This window comes from Protomyctophum parallelum (assembly GCF_964188405.1).
Source record: "Protomyctophum parallelum genome assembly, chromosome: 18".
Taxonomy (NCBI): domain Eukaryota; kingdom Metazoa; phylum Chordata; class Actinopteri; order Myctophiformes; family Myctophidae; genus Protomyctophum; species Protomyctophum parallelum.
The window spans coordinates 43,881,129-43,898,308 of NC_139716.1; the positions used below are offsets into that span (position 1 = coordinate 43,881,129).

General features: G+C 40.3%; 1 protein-coding gene and 1 long non-coding RNA gene across 2 annotated transcripts in view; both read right to left on the minus strand.

The window, feature by feature from the left end:
• Window positions 1–11,951: 11,951 nt before the first annotated feature.
• On the minus strand, window positions 11,952–15,969 carry LOC310875299. The gene is made up of 2 exons (XR_014570635.1): window positions 14,982–15,969; window positions 11,952–14,870 (listed from the first exon to the last, which is right to left on the minus strand). It is a non-coding gene; the product is annotated as an uncharacterized lncRNA (long non-coding RNA).
• A 166-nt stretch (window positions 15,970–16,135) lies between these two features.
• The window catches only part of LOC310875288 (low-density lipoprotein receptor-related protein 1-like), a 285,578-nt gene continuing 284,533 nt past the window's right edge, over window positions 16,136–17,180 (minus strand). The window contains 1 exon segment of the mRNA XM_083788472.1: window positions 16,136–16,316. Within this exon segment, the coding sequence (XP_083644598.1) occupies window positions 16,176–16,316 (141 nt within the window). The 3' untranslated portion in view covers window positions 16,136–16,175.

Sequence of the window (17,180 nt, forward strand, 5' to 3'; positions counted from 1 at the left end):
TGCTCTCCCCTTGTCCCCAATATATGGGGACTAGGTTGGAGGGTGTGTAGAGCCCAGGATCACATTAGATGATTGACACAGGGGTGAAAAATGGGTTACAAAATCGTGGGATAAAAAATATATTTAAAAAAGAAAGCGCCATCTAAACCACCGGATAAATCATCAAAGACCTCCGAACATTGCGCATTTTATCCAAACCACCTCCGTATATAGATCGAGTTATTCAGCTTTTTAGTCAGCCTGTATAATGGGAGGTGGACGGCAGCGCGTCCGAGACCATGGACTATAGCCTTTCGCTTTTCCGTGAATACAAAACCTTTTTGAAAGACGCAGTCCCATCAGTGTCCGAGTTGCCAGTGACTGTAGGTCGTGACCCCACACTACCACAGAGAGGTGACTGTAGGTCGTGACCCCACACTACCACAGCCAGGTGACTGTAGGTCGTGACCCCACACTACCACAGCCAGGTGGCACGACACTAAAATACAATCATAGCCCCGTAGAGAGCACTTTATGTCCACTTAGAGCATGTTACGTAGACGGCACTAGAACTGCATTTTATGTAGTCCTAGCACTTTATAGTATAGCATAGTTTATACGTATAGTTTCATTATATAAATATTCCACCGTTACGTTCTTAGCTTACGCATGTTTCATGACAACTACTTTGTGATTTATTGCCATGCTTTGATATTGCTTAATGTAAGCATGCTCTGGATTAAGAGAGTCTGCTAAACGCCTAAATTGTATCATTCACCAGCATACTACTAGTAAATAAAATACATCTACAAAAGGTAATTTTTGGGGCATCCAATGATTGATATAATCCTCATAATGACCACATGCATGTTCTAAAAGTGTGAACAACAGATTCTTCATAGGTTAAGTTATGACCCCCACCTCACCCCTGCCCACTTTGGCAGGCTGGAATGGCTTAGGGTCGACGACAGAGTACAGCATCAAATACTTCACCAAGATACCCATGTACCTGTTTAAATACTTCACTAAGATACCCATGTACCTGTCTAGATACTTCACCAAGATACCCATGTACCTGTCTAGATACTTCACCAAGATACCCATGTACCTGTCTAGATACTTCACTAAGATACCCATGTACCTGTCTGAATACTTCACTAAGATACCCATGTACCTGTCTAAATACTTCACTAAGATACCCATGTACCTGTCTAGATACTTCACCAAGATACCCATGTACCTGTCTAGATACTTCACCAAGATACCCATGTACCTGTCTAGATACTTCACTAAGATACCACCCGTCTAAATACTTCACCAAGATACCCATGCACCTGTCTAGATACTTCCTTAACCCTCTAAGACCCAGCGTTGCTTTTTAGCAACACATTTTATTTAATTACTAAATTATGATTATTTTCTGTTCTTTTTTCACCTAAACGTCAGTGATGTTCATTGCAATTGGTCATGATATTTGCATATAAATACCCCCCACAGAGGCTGAAATTCACACAAATAAAAAATGTCTGGACTCTGTGCAATCTTGAACATTTCTTAACCTAAGACTTTTGACCTTTACCCTAATAAAAGTAGGTAAAATAATTGTAATGTTTTTTTTGTGATTAGAATGTCTAGAACATGTTTTATTCATTATTGTGAAAGATATCCCCAAAATGTAAATTATTAATTTATTATATTATATAATTATAATAAATGTCAAACTTTCTTTTTTTAGTCTTAGTCCTAGTAGTAGTAAGGTTGAAATCTATTTTTTGCAAGTAGAAATTAATGCGGGTCTTAGAGGGATAATGTAAACAAAGTCCAAACCCACAACACCAGAGGGAGTACAACCCAGATTGGGCACAAACAAGGGACTAAATTATTTTCTCTCCTATGCCACCAAAATGTGGAACGCCCTACAAACAGTCATTAAGACATGTGAATCCCTTGACTCCTTCAAAACCGCTCTCAAAGGGCACCTACAATTCGAAAAAGTTTGTAAATGCCAAAACACAATGATTATAGCGCAGCAGGGAATCGAACCCCATTCCAGTAAACCAGAAGCGCCATGCCTGTGCCTCGTTTTGTGTTTTATTTTAATTAATTACCATGAGACTGTTGTTGAAAACTGGAAGACTCACTCCACAAATACCTTAAGGTAAACTCCTAGACGTCAACTAAGAAAATATATTAATTGTATTTGTTCATGCTCATAAAGTGCTGCAAAGTGCTAAAAGTGAAAAGTGCAGCAGAAAAAACGTTTGGGTCATCGGCCCATCGTCAGTGCCTCGTCTACTGACCGGCATGAATGATAAAGTTTTAAGAGCAAATAGAAGCATAAATCACATCAATACACATCACATACCGGGCCTGTGTTCATATGGTATGTGTAAAGACGCAATGAAGCTTCACTCTCACATTATAAAAAGACATACATCACATCAATCCACATCACATACCTAACCCTAACCTACCCTGCGTGCATTATGTGATGTGGGGATGACGTGACGAAGCTTTACACAAATTAGATCCGATGATATAGCAGACAATGGTCTTATGACCTAGAGACGTTTGCTGCTGCACTGTTGACTTTGAGCACTTAGAGCGCTTTATGAACATGAACAATAAAATTAATAGATTTTCTTGGTCTCTGCCCAAGTAGTCGTCATTAGGTTTTCATGGCACGAGTAATTTTTCCAGCCAGTTGTCCCATGTTTCCTACATATCAATTTTAAAATAACATTCACAGAAATAAGTGAATGAGAAAGAGAGAAAGAATTCATGCCATTTGTGGACGATTGACATGAATTATACAAGGTGCAAATTATGCAATGGCAGCAGCATTCTTATTTGCTTAATGTTCTTGGTGCCCTGTATTTGTATACAGGGGCACAGGTATACAATACAGCAACACTATGAACATTAGTACACAACATACAACACTATGAACATTAGTACACAACATACAACACTATGAACATTAGTACACAACATACAACACTATGGATGACATCAGAACACAACAAACATGCGCCGACATCATTTCCCGTTCTGTACCTCACCTAAATAAAATGAGGCAGACCGAGGTGAACGGCGAGCTATCCGCAATTGCTGTGAAATAATCACCAAAATAAAATCACATAAATGCACATCACATACCGGCCTGTGTTCATATGTGATGTGAACCGATGGGATGACGAAATGTAAAACGATACAGTTCCAATCAATTAAGAAACTGTACGCGAGACGCGACCCGAATCACGCACCACATACACTAGTGAAGAACTAGTGATAGAAAGGAAAGAAGAAAGAAATTACTTATTAAGAAATAAAATGCGAATAAAATAAAAACTCAGACCACAAAAACAAATGACTTTATTAAAGCAAAGAATAGAGAAGAGAAAAGATGAAGGTCGGGTAGAAACCTTGTACGACCAAAATAGTTTAAAAAGGACCTGTGATCCAATGACATTTATTATCAATATAATAATCTGTTGTGTTTCAATGTTACTATTTAGTTACAAGCTCTTGTTGATACTTCACCGGTTCAATATATTAAAAAATACAACATATTCAATAATGGATTATCTTTACATCGTGAGCTTGTAGATCGGCCATTTTTGCTACTTTAGTGTTTGCCACTGTAGCATGACCAAGTAAGGAAGTTAATTTACAAAAGGGTGAACTATATGGAGATACAAGGTTTCTGCCCGACAGCCAAAGATAATAAACTACGATCACTTACCTTCAATATCAGCACTAAACAAAACACACACTAACCAAGGAACAAAATGACACATCGGCCATCATTTTGTTCCTGTTAGTTTGCACAGATCTACAGCATAGAAGGCTGTAAACAGTAGGGGTGTAACCATACATTTTAACAGCGATAAGAATCACGATACAGTAACTATTTAAAATATATTGATCTATTTTTAAATCAAGTAATACCACAAAGAAATGTAGTATTGATACAATAGAAACAAACGATTCGATACCGATCATTTCCATTGCAAAACAATATAGTCAATGTTTTGCCGTTTTCATTTAGATATGCTTAGATTCTTGAAATTGAATTAGTCGATGCAGTTACTATATAGTTACACCCCTAGTGAACAGTGTTGAGCAGGCTACATGCTACCATAAGGATACAGACATAAATCACACACAGTCCACTAGTGAAGAACTAGGGCAATAGATAGGCAAGAAGAAAGAAAGAAATTACTTATAAAAAAATAAAGCAAAATGCGATTAAAAACGCAGACAACTAAAATAGACAACTTTATTATAAGCAAAGAAAAGATGAAAGTGAAGTGTATGTATAATGTGTGTATAATGCCTAGGGTCCTAGGCATTATACACACACACAAATGGTGTGAAACGATACATGGAGCGAATGACAACATATGGTATGGTAGCATGTAGCCCACTTACACAAGCAGCAGGAATCAAAAGGTTAAATACTAACCTTCACTGTTAACAGCAAGCAGCAGCAGCAGCAGAGGAAGACATCGGTATTGGGGTACAAACTGTCAGCTTCACGTTCTGAAATGACAGGGGAAAAAATAAACAAATTTAGTTGTCGGCCTACAGGATGACATTTTGGAAGTCATAACAGTCACTGACAGGGCTGTGTCACCATTATTTTACTGTATTAATAACAGTCACTGACAGGGCTGTGTCACCATTATTTTACTGTATTAATAACAGTCACTGACAGGGCTGTGTCACTATTTTACTGTATTAATAACAGTCACTGACAGGGCTGTGTCACCATTATGTTACTGTATTAATAACAGTCACTGATAGGGCTGTGTCACCATTATTTTACTGTATTAATAACAGTCACTGACAGGGCTGTGTCACCATTATTTTACTGTATTAAAAGTGTCAAATTGTGATTAACGAAGGGCCACTACACCCCTTTGGCAACGAGAGCTTATTTTAATGTTTAGGATACAAGACACTTTCCTGGGGTTTGTATATATGTGCATTAAGTTTTTGTTCATGACCAAAAACATGCCATGAAAATGTGGTCTCACTTCCTTCCTGGACTACAAATTCACACCTCCATGCAGCCTCCACAAGGAGGGAAAGTGCACTAAAGCATTATGGGAATTCAGCAATCCAGTCAAACACACTGGCCATAGCGCACAAATTTGTGCTATGGTTATCTACTAAAAATACCATTCACTGCTGGAAGAAATTGCAGTCAATGTCCCTTTAAAAAAAAAAAGGGACAATTTTCATTTAATTGTGACACCAAATGGACCTGTAACTTTGTTCCAATTGTACACAGAGTTACAGATCTGTGGTTCAATTTGTATACTCTGAATTATAAGCCTTTAAAGGCAAGGTATTCTCAAACATTAAAAACATAGATGGAAATAGCAGATCTACCTGCTCAAGTGTTTAGCTTGTACATCGGCTAATTTTACTATATTCAGACCTCGGCCATCTTTCCAGCAAGGTGCCAAGTAGGTGCAACTTCCCATTGACAGCCCATTCATCCAAACAGAAAAAGTCCTATCCAATTGCATTAAACAATGTCAAACTCAGCAGCATTGCAGCTGTACAAAAAGCTTGAATGATCCTCTATCTGCAAAGTTTTTGTTTCATACAAATCCACCGTAGACATGTTATGAGCTACTTCCATGTGATTATTTTCTAAGTATCAGAAGTTTGGAAGCGCTCGTTATCAGTAAAGCAACCTCCTGCTGCCTCCTGCATGATGTGCACAGTCAAAACAGGTGGTACGCCTGGGACGTTGAGTGATATTCAACAAGCGCTTCCAAACTCTAACACTAAAAAAAAAAACTACATTCAATCACATTTCTTGACAGTGAGTAGTTCATAACATGTCTATGGTGGATTTTTATGAAACAAACACTTTGCAGAGAGAAAGGATAATTCAAGCTTTCCGTAACAGCTGCAATGCTGGCGAGTTTGATGTCGTTTAATACGATCAGAGAGGACTTTTCTGTTTGGATGAATGGGCTGTCTGTCTATGGGAAGTTGCACCTATAGGTAGCACCTTGCTGGGAATATGGCCGCGGTCTGAACAAGGTCAATTGAGACACTTCACCCCTTTTGCAACCAGCTCTTATTTTGATGCTGTTGGGGAGACAAGAAGCACTTTCCTGGGGTTTATGTGGGTAATATGTCTTTAGATATTTTAGTATAGCCAAGTGTCACACACACACACACACACACTATGGGAATTGTAGTCTGGGAAGGAAGAGAGCCCAGTGTCAATGACATCATGGACACATTACCCACATAAAACATCATTCAAATCTGGTTGCAAAAGGGGTGAAGTGTCCCTTTAATTTATTTTTGGAAAATCATACTATAATTCAGTCAATGTCTGAATGTGTCTGTCAGAAACCCCGCCGTATCTCCTCACCAAACGCTCCCACTCGTCACACAGGCATTGACCATAATAATATGGAGGTCTTAACGAAGCCCTTTCCAATTTAACAGTGTATATAATTAGTCACATCTGCCTCATGCAAAAATAAATTATGAGGCCTAAAAGCCATGCATGTATTCATATGCTCAACGTCAAACACAATCATGTTGTAATGGTGACACAGCCCTAGTTTCTACTACAGCCAAATGTAATCCAGGTACGTACCGTGGGGGGCCTTCCGTCGCTCGGTTGAAGATAAGCTGGTATTAATAGAGCCGCGTAGGTTGTATGGCACAATACGTCCCGAGCACCGTACGCCTCGTAATCTCAGGGAGCGTTCGTTGACACCGTTATTCGTTTCAGCTCAGCCGAGTAGACACTCCATTACCAATACCAGCCATCTCCTGATGACTGCCGCCAAGGTCACATGATTAACCTGCAAGACAGACATAAATCCAACATTACTCTTTATCCAGATTTTATACAGTGTCGAATTCATACAATATTGAAAAGGGATATTTCACTTTCAAAAACACTTTGTCATTTTATTGTCTACTCAGGCTTATGTGAACACAGCAGACAGTTTTTAAGTAGGCCTGTAGAGTTGGCCGAATGGTCCAGGCTCCAAGAAGCGACAGTCCAAGAATGTAGATCTCTTTTTTTGGTAATTAATTTACCTCCAAAACTAATGCCTCCTAGTCACAGGGATTGTCACAGTCAAGGTCTGAGGCTAAACATAATACAGTCAGAGAAAAGGCTGGGTATTCGTTTGATGAATCTATCATGGTAAAAAAAAGGATTTTGAAGTTACAATGGGTTTGTATAGGAAGGGGGCGCGGGGCAGCTAAACTTTATATCAAATAGCCAATTACTGAATCAAGCAACTTAAAAAAAACTGTCTGGGGTGTTCACATAAGGCAGAGAAGATGAGTGTTTTTTTTTAAAGTTAAATAAAGCCGTTAAAATAAAAAGGGAGAAGATCTTCAAAATTATATTATATTAATTATACAACTTGAGTAAAAGTAAAGAGGTATTGGCATCAAAATGATTATGCATTATGTTATGCTTTAGCTATTGAAAAATAGCAGACCTACAAGCTCGTAGCGCGCCACCGAGTGGCGCGCTACGAGCTTGTAGGTCTGCTATTTTTGAAATGTTTCACAAAATAATTTGAAAATAGATCTACAATGTGTAGCTGTAGCATTGTATTGTGCACAATTATGTGCTTGCAGATCAGCCATGTTCAAATGTATGGCTGTAGTGGTAAAATAAAATAGTAGGTTTTTAAATAATGCAAATCTACAAAAGTATACAGCTAGTAGTTCAAAGTTTCCAAATAATGGAGTATATTTTCCACACTATACGTCAGTATTAAAATGTAATCATTAACTTTCCACCGCTGTCTGTTTAGAACACTTTGTTTGTTTCCTTCCCTCAATAACAAACATCCAACACATTGTTGTCCATTCTCTGCCACAATAAACAATAAACAGTACTATAAAAACACTAATGTTTAAACTATAGCAGTGTTTAAAGGTGGATAAAACCGTGTGTTTTATCAAACAAACAAACATACCTTGCTGCAGCTCAGCCCAAACATGCTCTGTGTGCATTTCCGTGTCCCTATTTAAACCCTCTACGTCACATGAAAGTCCGTCCGTCATTGGTCAGAGTTTATTGGATCATCACGGACACACGCTGCACCTGGGTGGAGTTACACGCATGCACAATGCACATGCACGCACGCGCACGCGCGCGCGCGCGCACACACACACACACACACACACACACACACACACACACACACACACACACACACACACACACACACACACACACACACACACACACACACGAATGGGTCCATTAGGTTCCATTTGTACACTCTCAGAGTTAAATTAACATAGATGTTTTTTTTTGCAATATAAATCGGGGGTCTCAGAGATAGAAATTACATTAAATGGGGGGGGACTAATGCATGTCAAACTGGAAATTAAACAGGTTTAAACGGGTTGAGAATCACTGCTAGAGCCATCAAAATCTTCTCTTATGGGGGTCTCTGTCATATATTCTGTCAAATGGGGGTCCGCGGGGCTAATCAGTGTCAATATGGGGGTCCTTGACATGAAACAGTTTGGGAATGACTGTCGTATTGAACCTCTATACTCTCACAACAGCACTGCACTGCCCTCTGCTGGCCACTGGTAGCATTAACTACTTGAAGTGATTTCACGTTACATAAATAGCTCTATATTGCTTATTGTCATAGAGCAGTGGATTTCAACCAGCTAGGGGTCCTTGAGGGGGTTCCAGGTGGTCCCCAGGTGGTCAGGGGACCCCCAGGGGTCCTTGAGGGGGTTCCAGGTGGTCCCCATGTGCAGCTAAATGACGTAGAGTTGGTAACCAAATGGACCCTTATAGGTTTTTAACTCTTGAGAGCCATGTTACGCTCTCAACAGTCACATGTATGTCCCTAAACTGTAATTAAACATTGAAATAAAATAAAAGAAACAAACAAACAATAGTGTTTTGTATGGAGCAGTGTGATATATGTTTGTAGGATGGGGAAATATTTGACGCATCTAATGTATTGCTTATGGCCAATTAATGTCATGTCAGATTTAATTTAATATTTTCTATTGCACAAGATGCACATCGCAATGTTGATTAAACATATTGATTAAATAACGTTTAGTTACAAAATATAGATGTGCCGCTTTCGTCTACTGCATTGCATCAAAGTAATTGCAGTACCCCCCCCCCCCCCACCCCCACCCTAGCCGCAATTTGCAACTCTAGATTTTTTTACAATGGGATGAATCTAGAGTTGCAACAAGCTCCATCCACTTCCTATTCATCATTTTTGGTTTGTGATCTGCTTGTCTTAAACAACGTTAAACTCACCAACATTGCAGCTGCAGTCCAAGCTTGAATTATCCTCTTTCAATCTGCCGAGCTTGTTTTTCATAAAAATCCACCCGTAGACATGTCATGAGATACTTTCTGTCAAGACATCCTCTGCAAGTGATTCTTTTTTTAAGTGTTGCAGTTTGGAAGCACTCGTTTTTGTTAACGGGTCGCCTGCTGCCTCCTGCATTATGTGCAAATTCGAAACAGGTTGAATGCAGGGCCGTTCAGTGACGTATTGTATTGTAGTCCTCCTACGTTACATCCGGGTCCCGTCCTCTTCTAGTTCTCATTGTAAATACTATTAAATAGCTAGCTTACAATAACGTTATTTTTCAGAAAGGAAGCCACTGAGGGTTAAAATGGGTCTTAATGCTTCCAACTCGAGTAGAATTATTAATGTAACTGTAAAGTGTCCACGACAAAGAACATATATGACTGAAAACCTCCTTGAGTAGAACCAGAAGTGGCTGACGTCACGGCTTAGATACACAATACAGAGGAAAGATCTCCAACCTGCTAACGTTCTCAGTGGGCTAGTGGGCTAGTCATCTGTCTTTGAGTCCCATCAATCTAACTTTGCCAGTTCAAGCCCCGTTGGTGATTTTCAAACAACCACAGACTGCTTGTTTTTGTCAGGTTGTGAAATGTGTGAAATGCACTATTTCACTAGAGTGTAAAGACGCTGTGTTCAGATTACTACACTTGAAACCCACTTTATTGTCTAACCGTTGTGATTGTGACAAGTCAAATGGCTTCAACAAAGAATTGATGAGGAAATTAATCCTAGTCAACCTAATTTAATCTACATCATCGTTAGTAATATTGATTGATATGATTTTCGACAATGATGAAAATCCAAAGCCTAACTCAGACTTTAGTATATCTTTTGCACATGTAAAAATGGTAAATGGTGCATTTATATTATAGCACCTTTATCCAAGGCGCTTTGTCGCTTTACATATATTTACAGTGGCGTGCACAGATAGACACTAGGGGTTGCTAGAGCACACCCTGCCCTTTTGGCAATGTGCTCTTAAAAAAGAAAATAATAATAAAAAAAAAAAGTTTTATTTTGTTTCTTAATTTGTAGTGTGTGGACCATGCAGTGACATTGATCAATTCTTGATAAACACGCTTCTACTATATTATTTAGGCCCCCCACAATCTAAAGCTATGTTTCTATGTCAGTGGTTCTTCGATTAAAAGAAAATAGCAGACCTACAAGCTCGTAGTGCGCCACCGAGAGCTTGTAGATCTGCTATTTTTCAATAGCTAAAGCATACCATAATGCTAACACCAAAATGGGTTACCGCCCCAAAATGGGTTTAGGCAACCAGCCGGTTCCATGCGCTGCACAAGGTACCCTTTTTTCATTTGAGCACCTGCCCCTCTAAATGTCTGTGCACGCCACTGTATATTTACATGCTTTACATTCACACATTCATTCACACACCGATGGCGGCGGAAACCATGCAGGGCCCCAACAAGCACACCAGGAGCAATGTGGGGTCCAGTGTCTTGGGCACTTGGACACCAACTCTGGTGGTGCCCGGTTTCAAACTGGCAACCTTGTGGTTACCGTCCAGCCACTCTACCCCTGCACTGAGACACCGCCGCAAATCTATTGGAAATGTCAGCCCTGTTTTGCCCGTTCCACAAACAACATAGTAAGAGAAACGTATGAACATCTGGGAACTAAATCGTTACCAAGAAATTACCTCACCAATAATGTCTCTAAAGGTGTCTAAGAACATGTATTAAAAGTTTGAAATTCAACTCCCGTGGGAAATTTGAGTTATTAGCATAATATGTGACCATACCTACCATTAACATTCATCATTCACATAAAAAATGTCATCATTCTTTAAGTAGCATGTGACATTATGAAACTAGGGGTTTTTTCATGATTCTGAATCCATTCCAAGCATTAGTTTTGCACAAAAAACACTCCTTGGGAGGAAAACAGCCATAGCCATTTTGATTTGTGTATAATGTCAATGAATATCAGTGTTAATACAGTCGAGATATACTTCAGATAAATTAATACACCAGGATCATTAGAGCCACATGCTGTGACACAAAGTGAGACAAAGCGGGGTGCTATTTGGGCTATAGTTCCATACATTGGAACTATCACATTGAGACAAAGTGGGGTGCTATGGGCTATAGTTCCAAACATTGGAACTATCACATTGAGACAAAGCGGGGTGCCTATGGGCTATAGTTCCAAACATTGGAACTATCCCATGGAGACAAAGCAGGGTGCTATTTGGGCTATAGTTCCATACATTGGAACTATCCCATTGAGACAAAGTGGGGTGCTATGGTGGGCTATAGTTCCAAACATTGGAACTATCCCATTGAGACAAAGTGGGGTGCTATGGTGGGCTATAGTTTCAAACATTGGAACTATCCCATTGAGACAAAGCGGGTATGGGCTATAGTTCCAAACATTGGAACTATCCCATTGAGACAAAGTGGGGTGCTATGGTGGGCTATAGTTCCAAACATTGGAACTATCCCATTGAGATAGACTGAGCACTTCTGCATTATATTGTTATAACGGGAGTCAACGCTAGTGTCGCCACTCTCTGACTAGATTACTCTGCACGGGACCACCAATGAAAGAAGACATGGATAGCCTGTGTGCTTTAATTGTTTTCTGTACAGTTTTTAAAATTTTATTTATAACAAATATCTGTTATTTAATTTGCAAAGTATACTCCAGCAAAAAAATTAAAACATTCTCTTCAGAAAAAAAAGAAAAAAATCTGAGCCTCCATGCATTGTGTACTATAAAAGCTATGTGTCATTTTTCATTAAAAATTAAATGCAAAAAAAAAGAACTAATCAAAAACAATAAAATAAAAACACATGTATGATTTTGCAAACGTGTTCATTAGGGTAAAATGATTGTACTCTCAATTAAATGACAACGACATAGATCCCAAAAAAGAAACACTTTTGCAGACAAATAAGCACAAAAAAATAAAAGAATTTAAGCATAAAAAAATCGAGTTGTTATTCTAGAGTTACATTAAAGATTGTTATTTAGTTTTTTCTTCTCACATGCATTAAAGATATGGCTGACCACCTTCTGACAGATCCAAGATGGCTGACCACCTTCTGACAGATCCAAGATGGCTGACCACCTTCTGACAGATCCAAGATGGCTGACCACCTTCTGACAGATCCAAGCGGAGATGCTGAGGCTTAAAAGACACGGTTAGCATTAGCGTTAGCAGCAGCAGGGCACAAAGGACGGGGGACCGACTTATGCAATTTACTTTCAACCTGGCAACGTCCCTATGTCCAAAAATGTAAAATAATAGCTTATCTGCAAGCTCACATCGCATCAAAAACAACGGCGACGCTATGAGGGCTTTTAGATTGGCTATGTTTTGATGTATGTATGTATGTATTAATTAGTCTTTATTGGTTGCGTTATTAGACGTTCCTGTTCTCCCTTTGAGCTTCGGTAGTGGGTAGGCCTAGGCCTACTGTATTTATGTTTATGTTTTTGTCATGTATTCATCGTTACTGGCAGAGCTGTGTCACTTATTTTGCCTCTTCGTCTCTTGGCCAGTTCACACTGTGTAAAAGAGACTTCAGTTTCTCTTTACTGGTTAAAAAAAATGTCCCGTTTTGCGACACCGCCGTGCGACAAAGTATAACTCCCCATCCACGCACTGCCTGCAGCGATGTGAGCGAGCGGACGGCGACATCTCGTCATTAAAACAAATGTTTTTCAAACGAGACTGTCCTGACGCACCGCGAGCGACAACGCGCCGTACAGCGACGTCCTCCGCTCGCAGAGTCTCGATTTGAGTGAGGTTTCGCCGACTCCCCCCCCCCCCCCCCCCCCCCACACCTCCCTTACTTTGACTTTCATTGGTTGAGATCTGCACGCTACTATGTATTGGTAATTTGATTGGTTCAGGTAACGTCGCGGGACAGTATGTCGCTCCTTGCCTGTGCAGATGAGGCGTGAGGAGTCAGGCGTTAAGTGGTTAACATTGAGCCATTACAACAAAAAACAAGAAACTGCTAAAAGCAACACAGACATTCCATTTTCAAATGAAATAAAACCAAAACGAAAGCAAAAAAAAAAAGGCAAAAAAATATCACCTACGGGACAAGACATTATCTAGTCTTCACAGAAATCAAACCCCAGAGGAAATTATATAAGGCGAAAACAAACAAACAAAAACAAACAACAACAAAACCCAACTCGATCCTATTTCTCCTTTCACCGTCGCCATAACCGTGGCGTTTCCTCTAAGGGGACTAAACGGAGGAAAACCCTGTTAACAGTCGACTCAAGGCTTGTTCAGGACGCTGATACTTCATCCAACTCTCTGTGGTTATGTCCCCGTTGTCATCAACATTAATTATTACTACTATTATTATTAGTATTAGTGCTGGCCTGCTGTGGCCCGATTAATGGGCACCTTAATCACAGAGTGCCCACTTCCCTCCCCGTACGGAAGCATTCGTCCTTCGTTCATCGCCAACAAAACCTGGAAATACAACCAACCATTCCAGGTTCTCTTTGATTGTTATGGCTATGATTTTAAGCTTGACTCGCCGGAGATAACCGACTGATTTAACGATGATCTTTTTTTTTCTCAGTTCTATTCATTGAGCGAATACGGCGCTGCCGTACGACAACGTATCATTTAGGCGATTATTCCACCTCCCATCTTTAGCACTCCGCCTGGAATGTTTTCTAACACGTCGCTCACTTTCTCCTAGACTTCCGTCTCCCGTCCATAATTCTCAACAACAGCCTAAAAAGGGAAAACCTTTAGCCCCATTTTCAACGCAAATCTATCTGTTTTTTTCTTCTGTCTGATGCGAGATAGATATTGTAACGTAACAGAAATAAAATACGGCTATATGTCTTCTGTGTATTTCTCTGTGAAATATTGCATACGTAAATTCCATATACGCTCGATGACGACATTGTCGATATTTTGCGTAGAAATACACAGCAGACAGAGGATAATATCGGTGGAGAAAAAGTTCTGAATATATTTTTGTGTTAAAGAACCAAAGTATTAGCATCAAAGTGCCAAAAGTAAAAGCACTCCTTGTGCAGAATGTGCCGTTTCGTAAGTTTTCAAAATGTCTAAAATTCTCTTGAAAATAGCCGATCAACAAGCTCACAACGCAGCACGGTGTGAGCTTGTAGATCGGCTATTTTCAAATGGCCAAAATGTATATGGGGCGGAAGTGGTTACTGCGTGTTTTGGACCTTAAATATACTTAGTGTAGTAACTTTATACCACTTGATAACATGTATCTCCACACTATCATCAGAACAATGGGATCAATCTAGGTTGAAAATGGACAGGTACACATTAGGATGTGACACAAAGCCAAACATACAAACATACATCCACCTGCTTTACATCTCACAGCGTAGGTGCATACTGTACGCCACACCGTTAAAAAACAATAAAAAGGAAGACAACACAATCATTTCATGAACATTGTTCTGTGAGGAAATTATATGGAAAAATACTAGCTCTGGTCCATTAGGAGAAGGACTTCTCCTTATGGACTTCTCCCCCATGCTATGGTACTTAGAGCTCTGGTCCGTTAAAAGGACTTCTCCATAACGCTATGTCACTTAACGTATAGCATTAAGGAGAAGTCCTTCTAAAGTCCCAACCACACCAAGTCCCAACCTTGCAACAGAAGCGTTTAGAGGTCAACGGCACTGATGCAACTCCTTGCAAATCAAGGAGTATATTGGTGTGGTTGACCTTAAAACAGTTTTGTCGTAAGTAGTTGCAACTATGGTGTGGTTTGGGCTTAACACTATGGACCAGAGCTAACAGTAACATAGTGTTAACACTATATGGACCAGAGCTATAGTAACATAGTGTTAACACTATATGGACCAGAGCTAACAGTAACATAGTGTTAACGCTATATGGACCAGAGCTATAGTAACATAGTGTTAACACTATATGGACCAGAGCTAACAGTAACATAGTGTTAACACTATATGGACCAGAGCTAACAGTAACATAACGCTAAGGAGAAGTCCTTCTAACACCATGAAAATACTGCGTTGCCAGGTATTGACATTGTAACACTTGCTGCTGTACACAAACTGTGCAATAATAAATCTGCCTCACACAACCAAACTGTCATCAAGACAACATTGGTACCGTTTTTTTTATATCTATATATCTATAAAACTTTGAGTATTACCTTCCCCGCTCAAAGTCTCAAACAACAAACAGTTGGCACTGGTGAAATGGAACAATGTTTTTGTCTTTTCTCTATACAATTCATTACAAAAATAAAAAAATTAAAATTGCTCCGATGATTTAACATCTGGTTTCTTCAAAATTTTCTCGTTTTCTCCATTTCATGTTTTGCACAGAGGTAGTGGCTATTTAGGTCAAAGGGGGGAAAAAAGGAGGACAAGTGAAAATTAAAAATCTCTCATAGAAAATGTTATTCTTTTAGTTTTTTCTCTCTTTTCGTTTTGACCAGAGAGGAAAGATCTCAAAAGGAACAAAATATAGTACTGCTAATCAACATACAAAAGTAGTCCTTCATTTGTTTTGTACATTTTATACAGCGCTCACGCGGCTTTGTTTGTTTGATCTCTCTCTCTATTTTGTCTTTTTCGTTTATTTTAAAGGCAACAAGAGTTGGGAACGTGTGGGAGGAGGAGGGGGGGGGGGGGCAATAGGGACAGACAGTGTCCTAGGGCAGGGGGGGGGAGGGGGGGGGGGGGCAATAGGGACAGACAGTGTCCTAGGGCAGGGGGGGGGGGCGGGGGGGGGGCAATAGGGACAGACAGTGTCCTAGGGCAGGGGGGGGGGGGGGGGCAATAGGGACAGACAGTGTCCTAGGGCAGGGGGTCCACCAGTGGCTCTTCGTCTCCCTGCGACAGAAGCTCCTTCTTCTCGTCGGTGCTGGCCAGCGAGTTTCGGCTGTTCTGGCCTCCCATGTACAGCGTGGCGTACACCGGGTTGGTGAAGTTGGTGGGCTGGGGAAGAGGAGGGAGGAGGGAGGGAGGGAGAGAGGGAGAGAGGGGGGGGAGAGGGAGAGAAGAGCGTTAGTTGTGCAGCTTTTTGCTTCTACAGGCCCACGGCATGGAACAAACTCCCACTGTACCTTCGTCAGGCAGCCTCTGTAGACATTTTTAAAGCTCAGCTCAAGACCCACTTCTACACCCTTGCTTTTAATTGTTCTTTTTTGTTATTCATGTCCTCACTGTATTGCATTACTGCTCTTGTTTTTTAATGTTCATGCCTTGCTTTTCTTTTCTTTTTTTCTCCATTGTTCTGTAAAGCACTTTGAGCTGCATTTCATGTCATGAAAGGTGCTATACAAATAAAGTTTTATTATTATTATCACAAATTGGTGACTGGCTACAGTGATTTGTGCCGCATGGGGGCATTGGTTTGTTTCTTACATATGATATAATAAATATTCTCTGCTGGCTGTTAGTAGGTTGTGAGCTGACCACCCAAGGTTCTCAGATAAAAGAGGTTTCTTGAAGTATAATCCAACAATGTGGTCGTTTATTTCTCCATGAAACCGTGGTTTATTATTCAAGGACGCACGGCTGCAGCGACGTGGGTGCTTTAGGGTACTCAATAGGAGCTGCAGGTAGCCGGTGTGAAGGCTGGAGACGGAGTGAGGAGCTTTAGGGTACTCAATAGGAGCTGCATGTTGAAGTGGGGTTCTTTAGGGTGCTCAATAGGAGCTGCATGTTGAAGTGGGGTTCTTTAGGGTACTCAATAGGAGCTGCATGTTGAAGTGGGGTGCTTTAGGGTACTCAATAGGAGCTGCATGTTGACGTGGGGTGCTTTAGGGTACTCAATAGGAGCTGCATGTTGACGTGGGG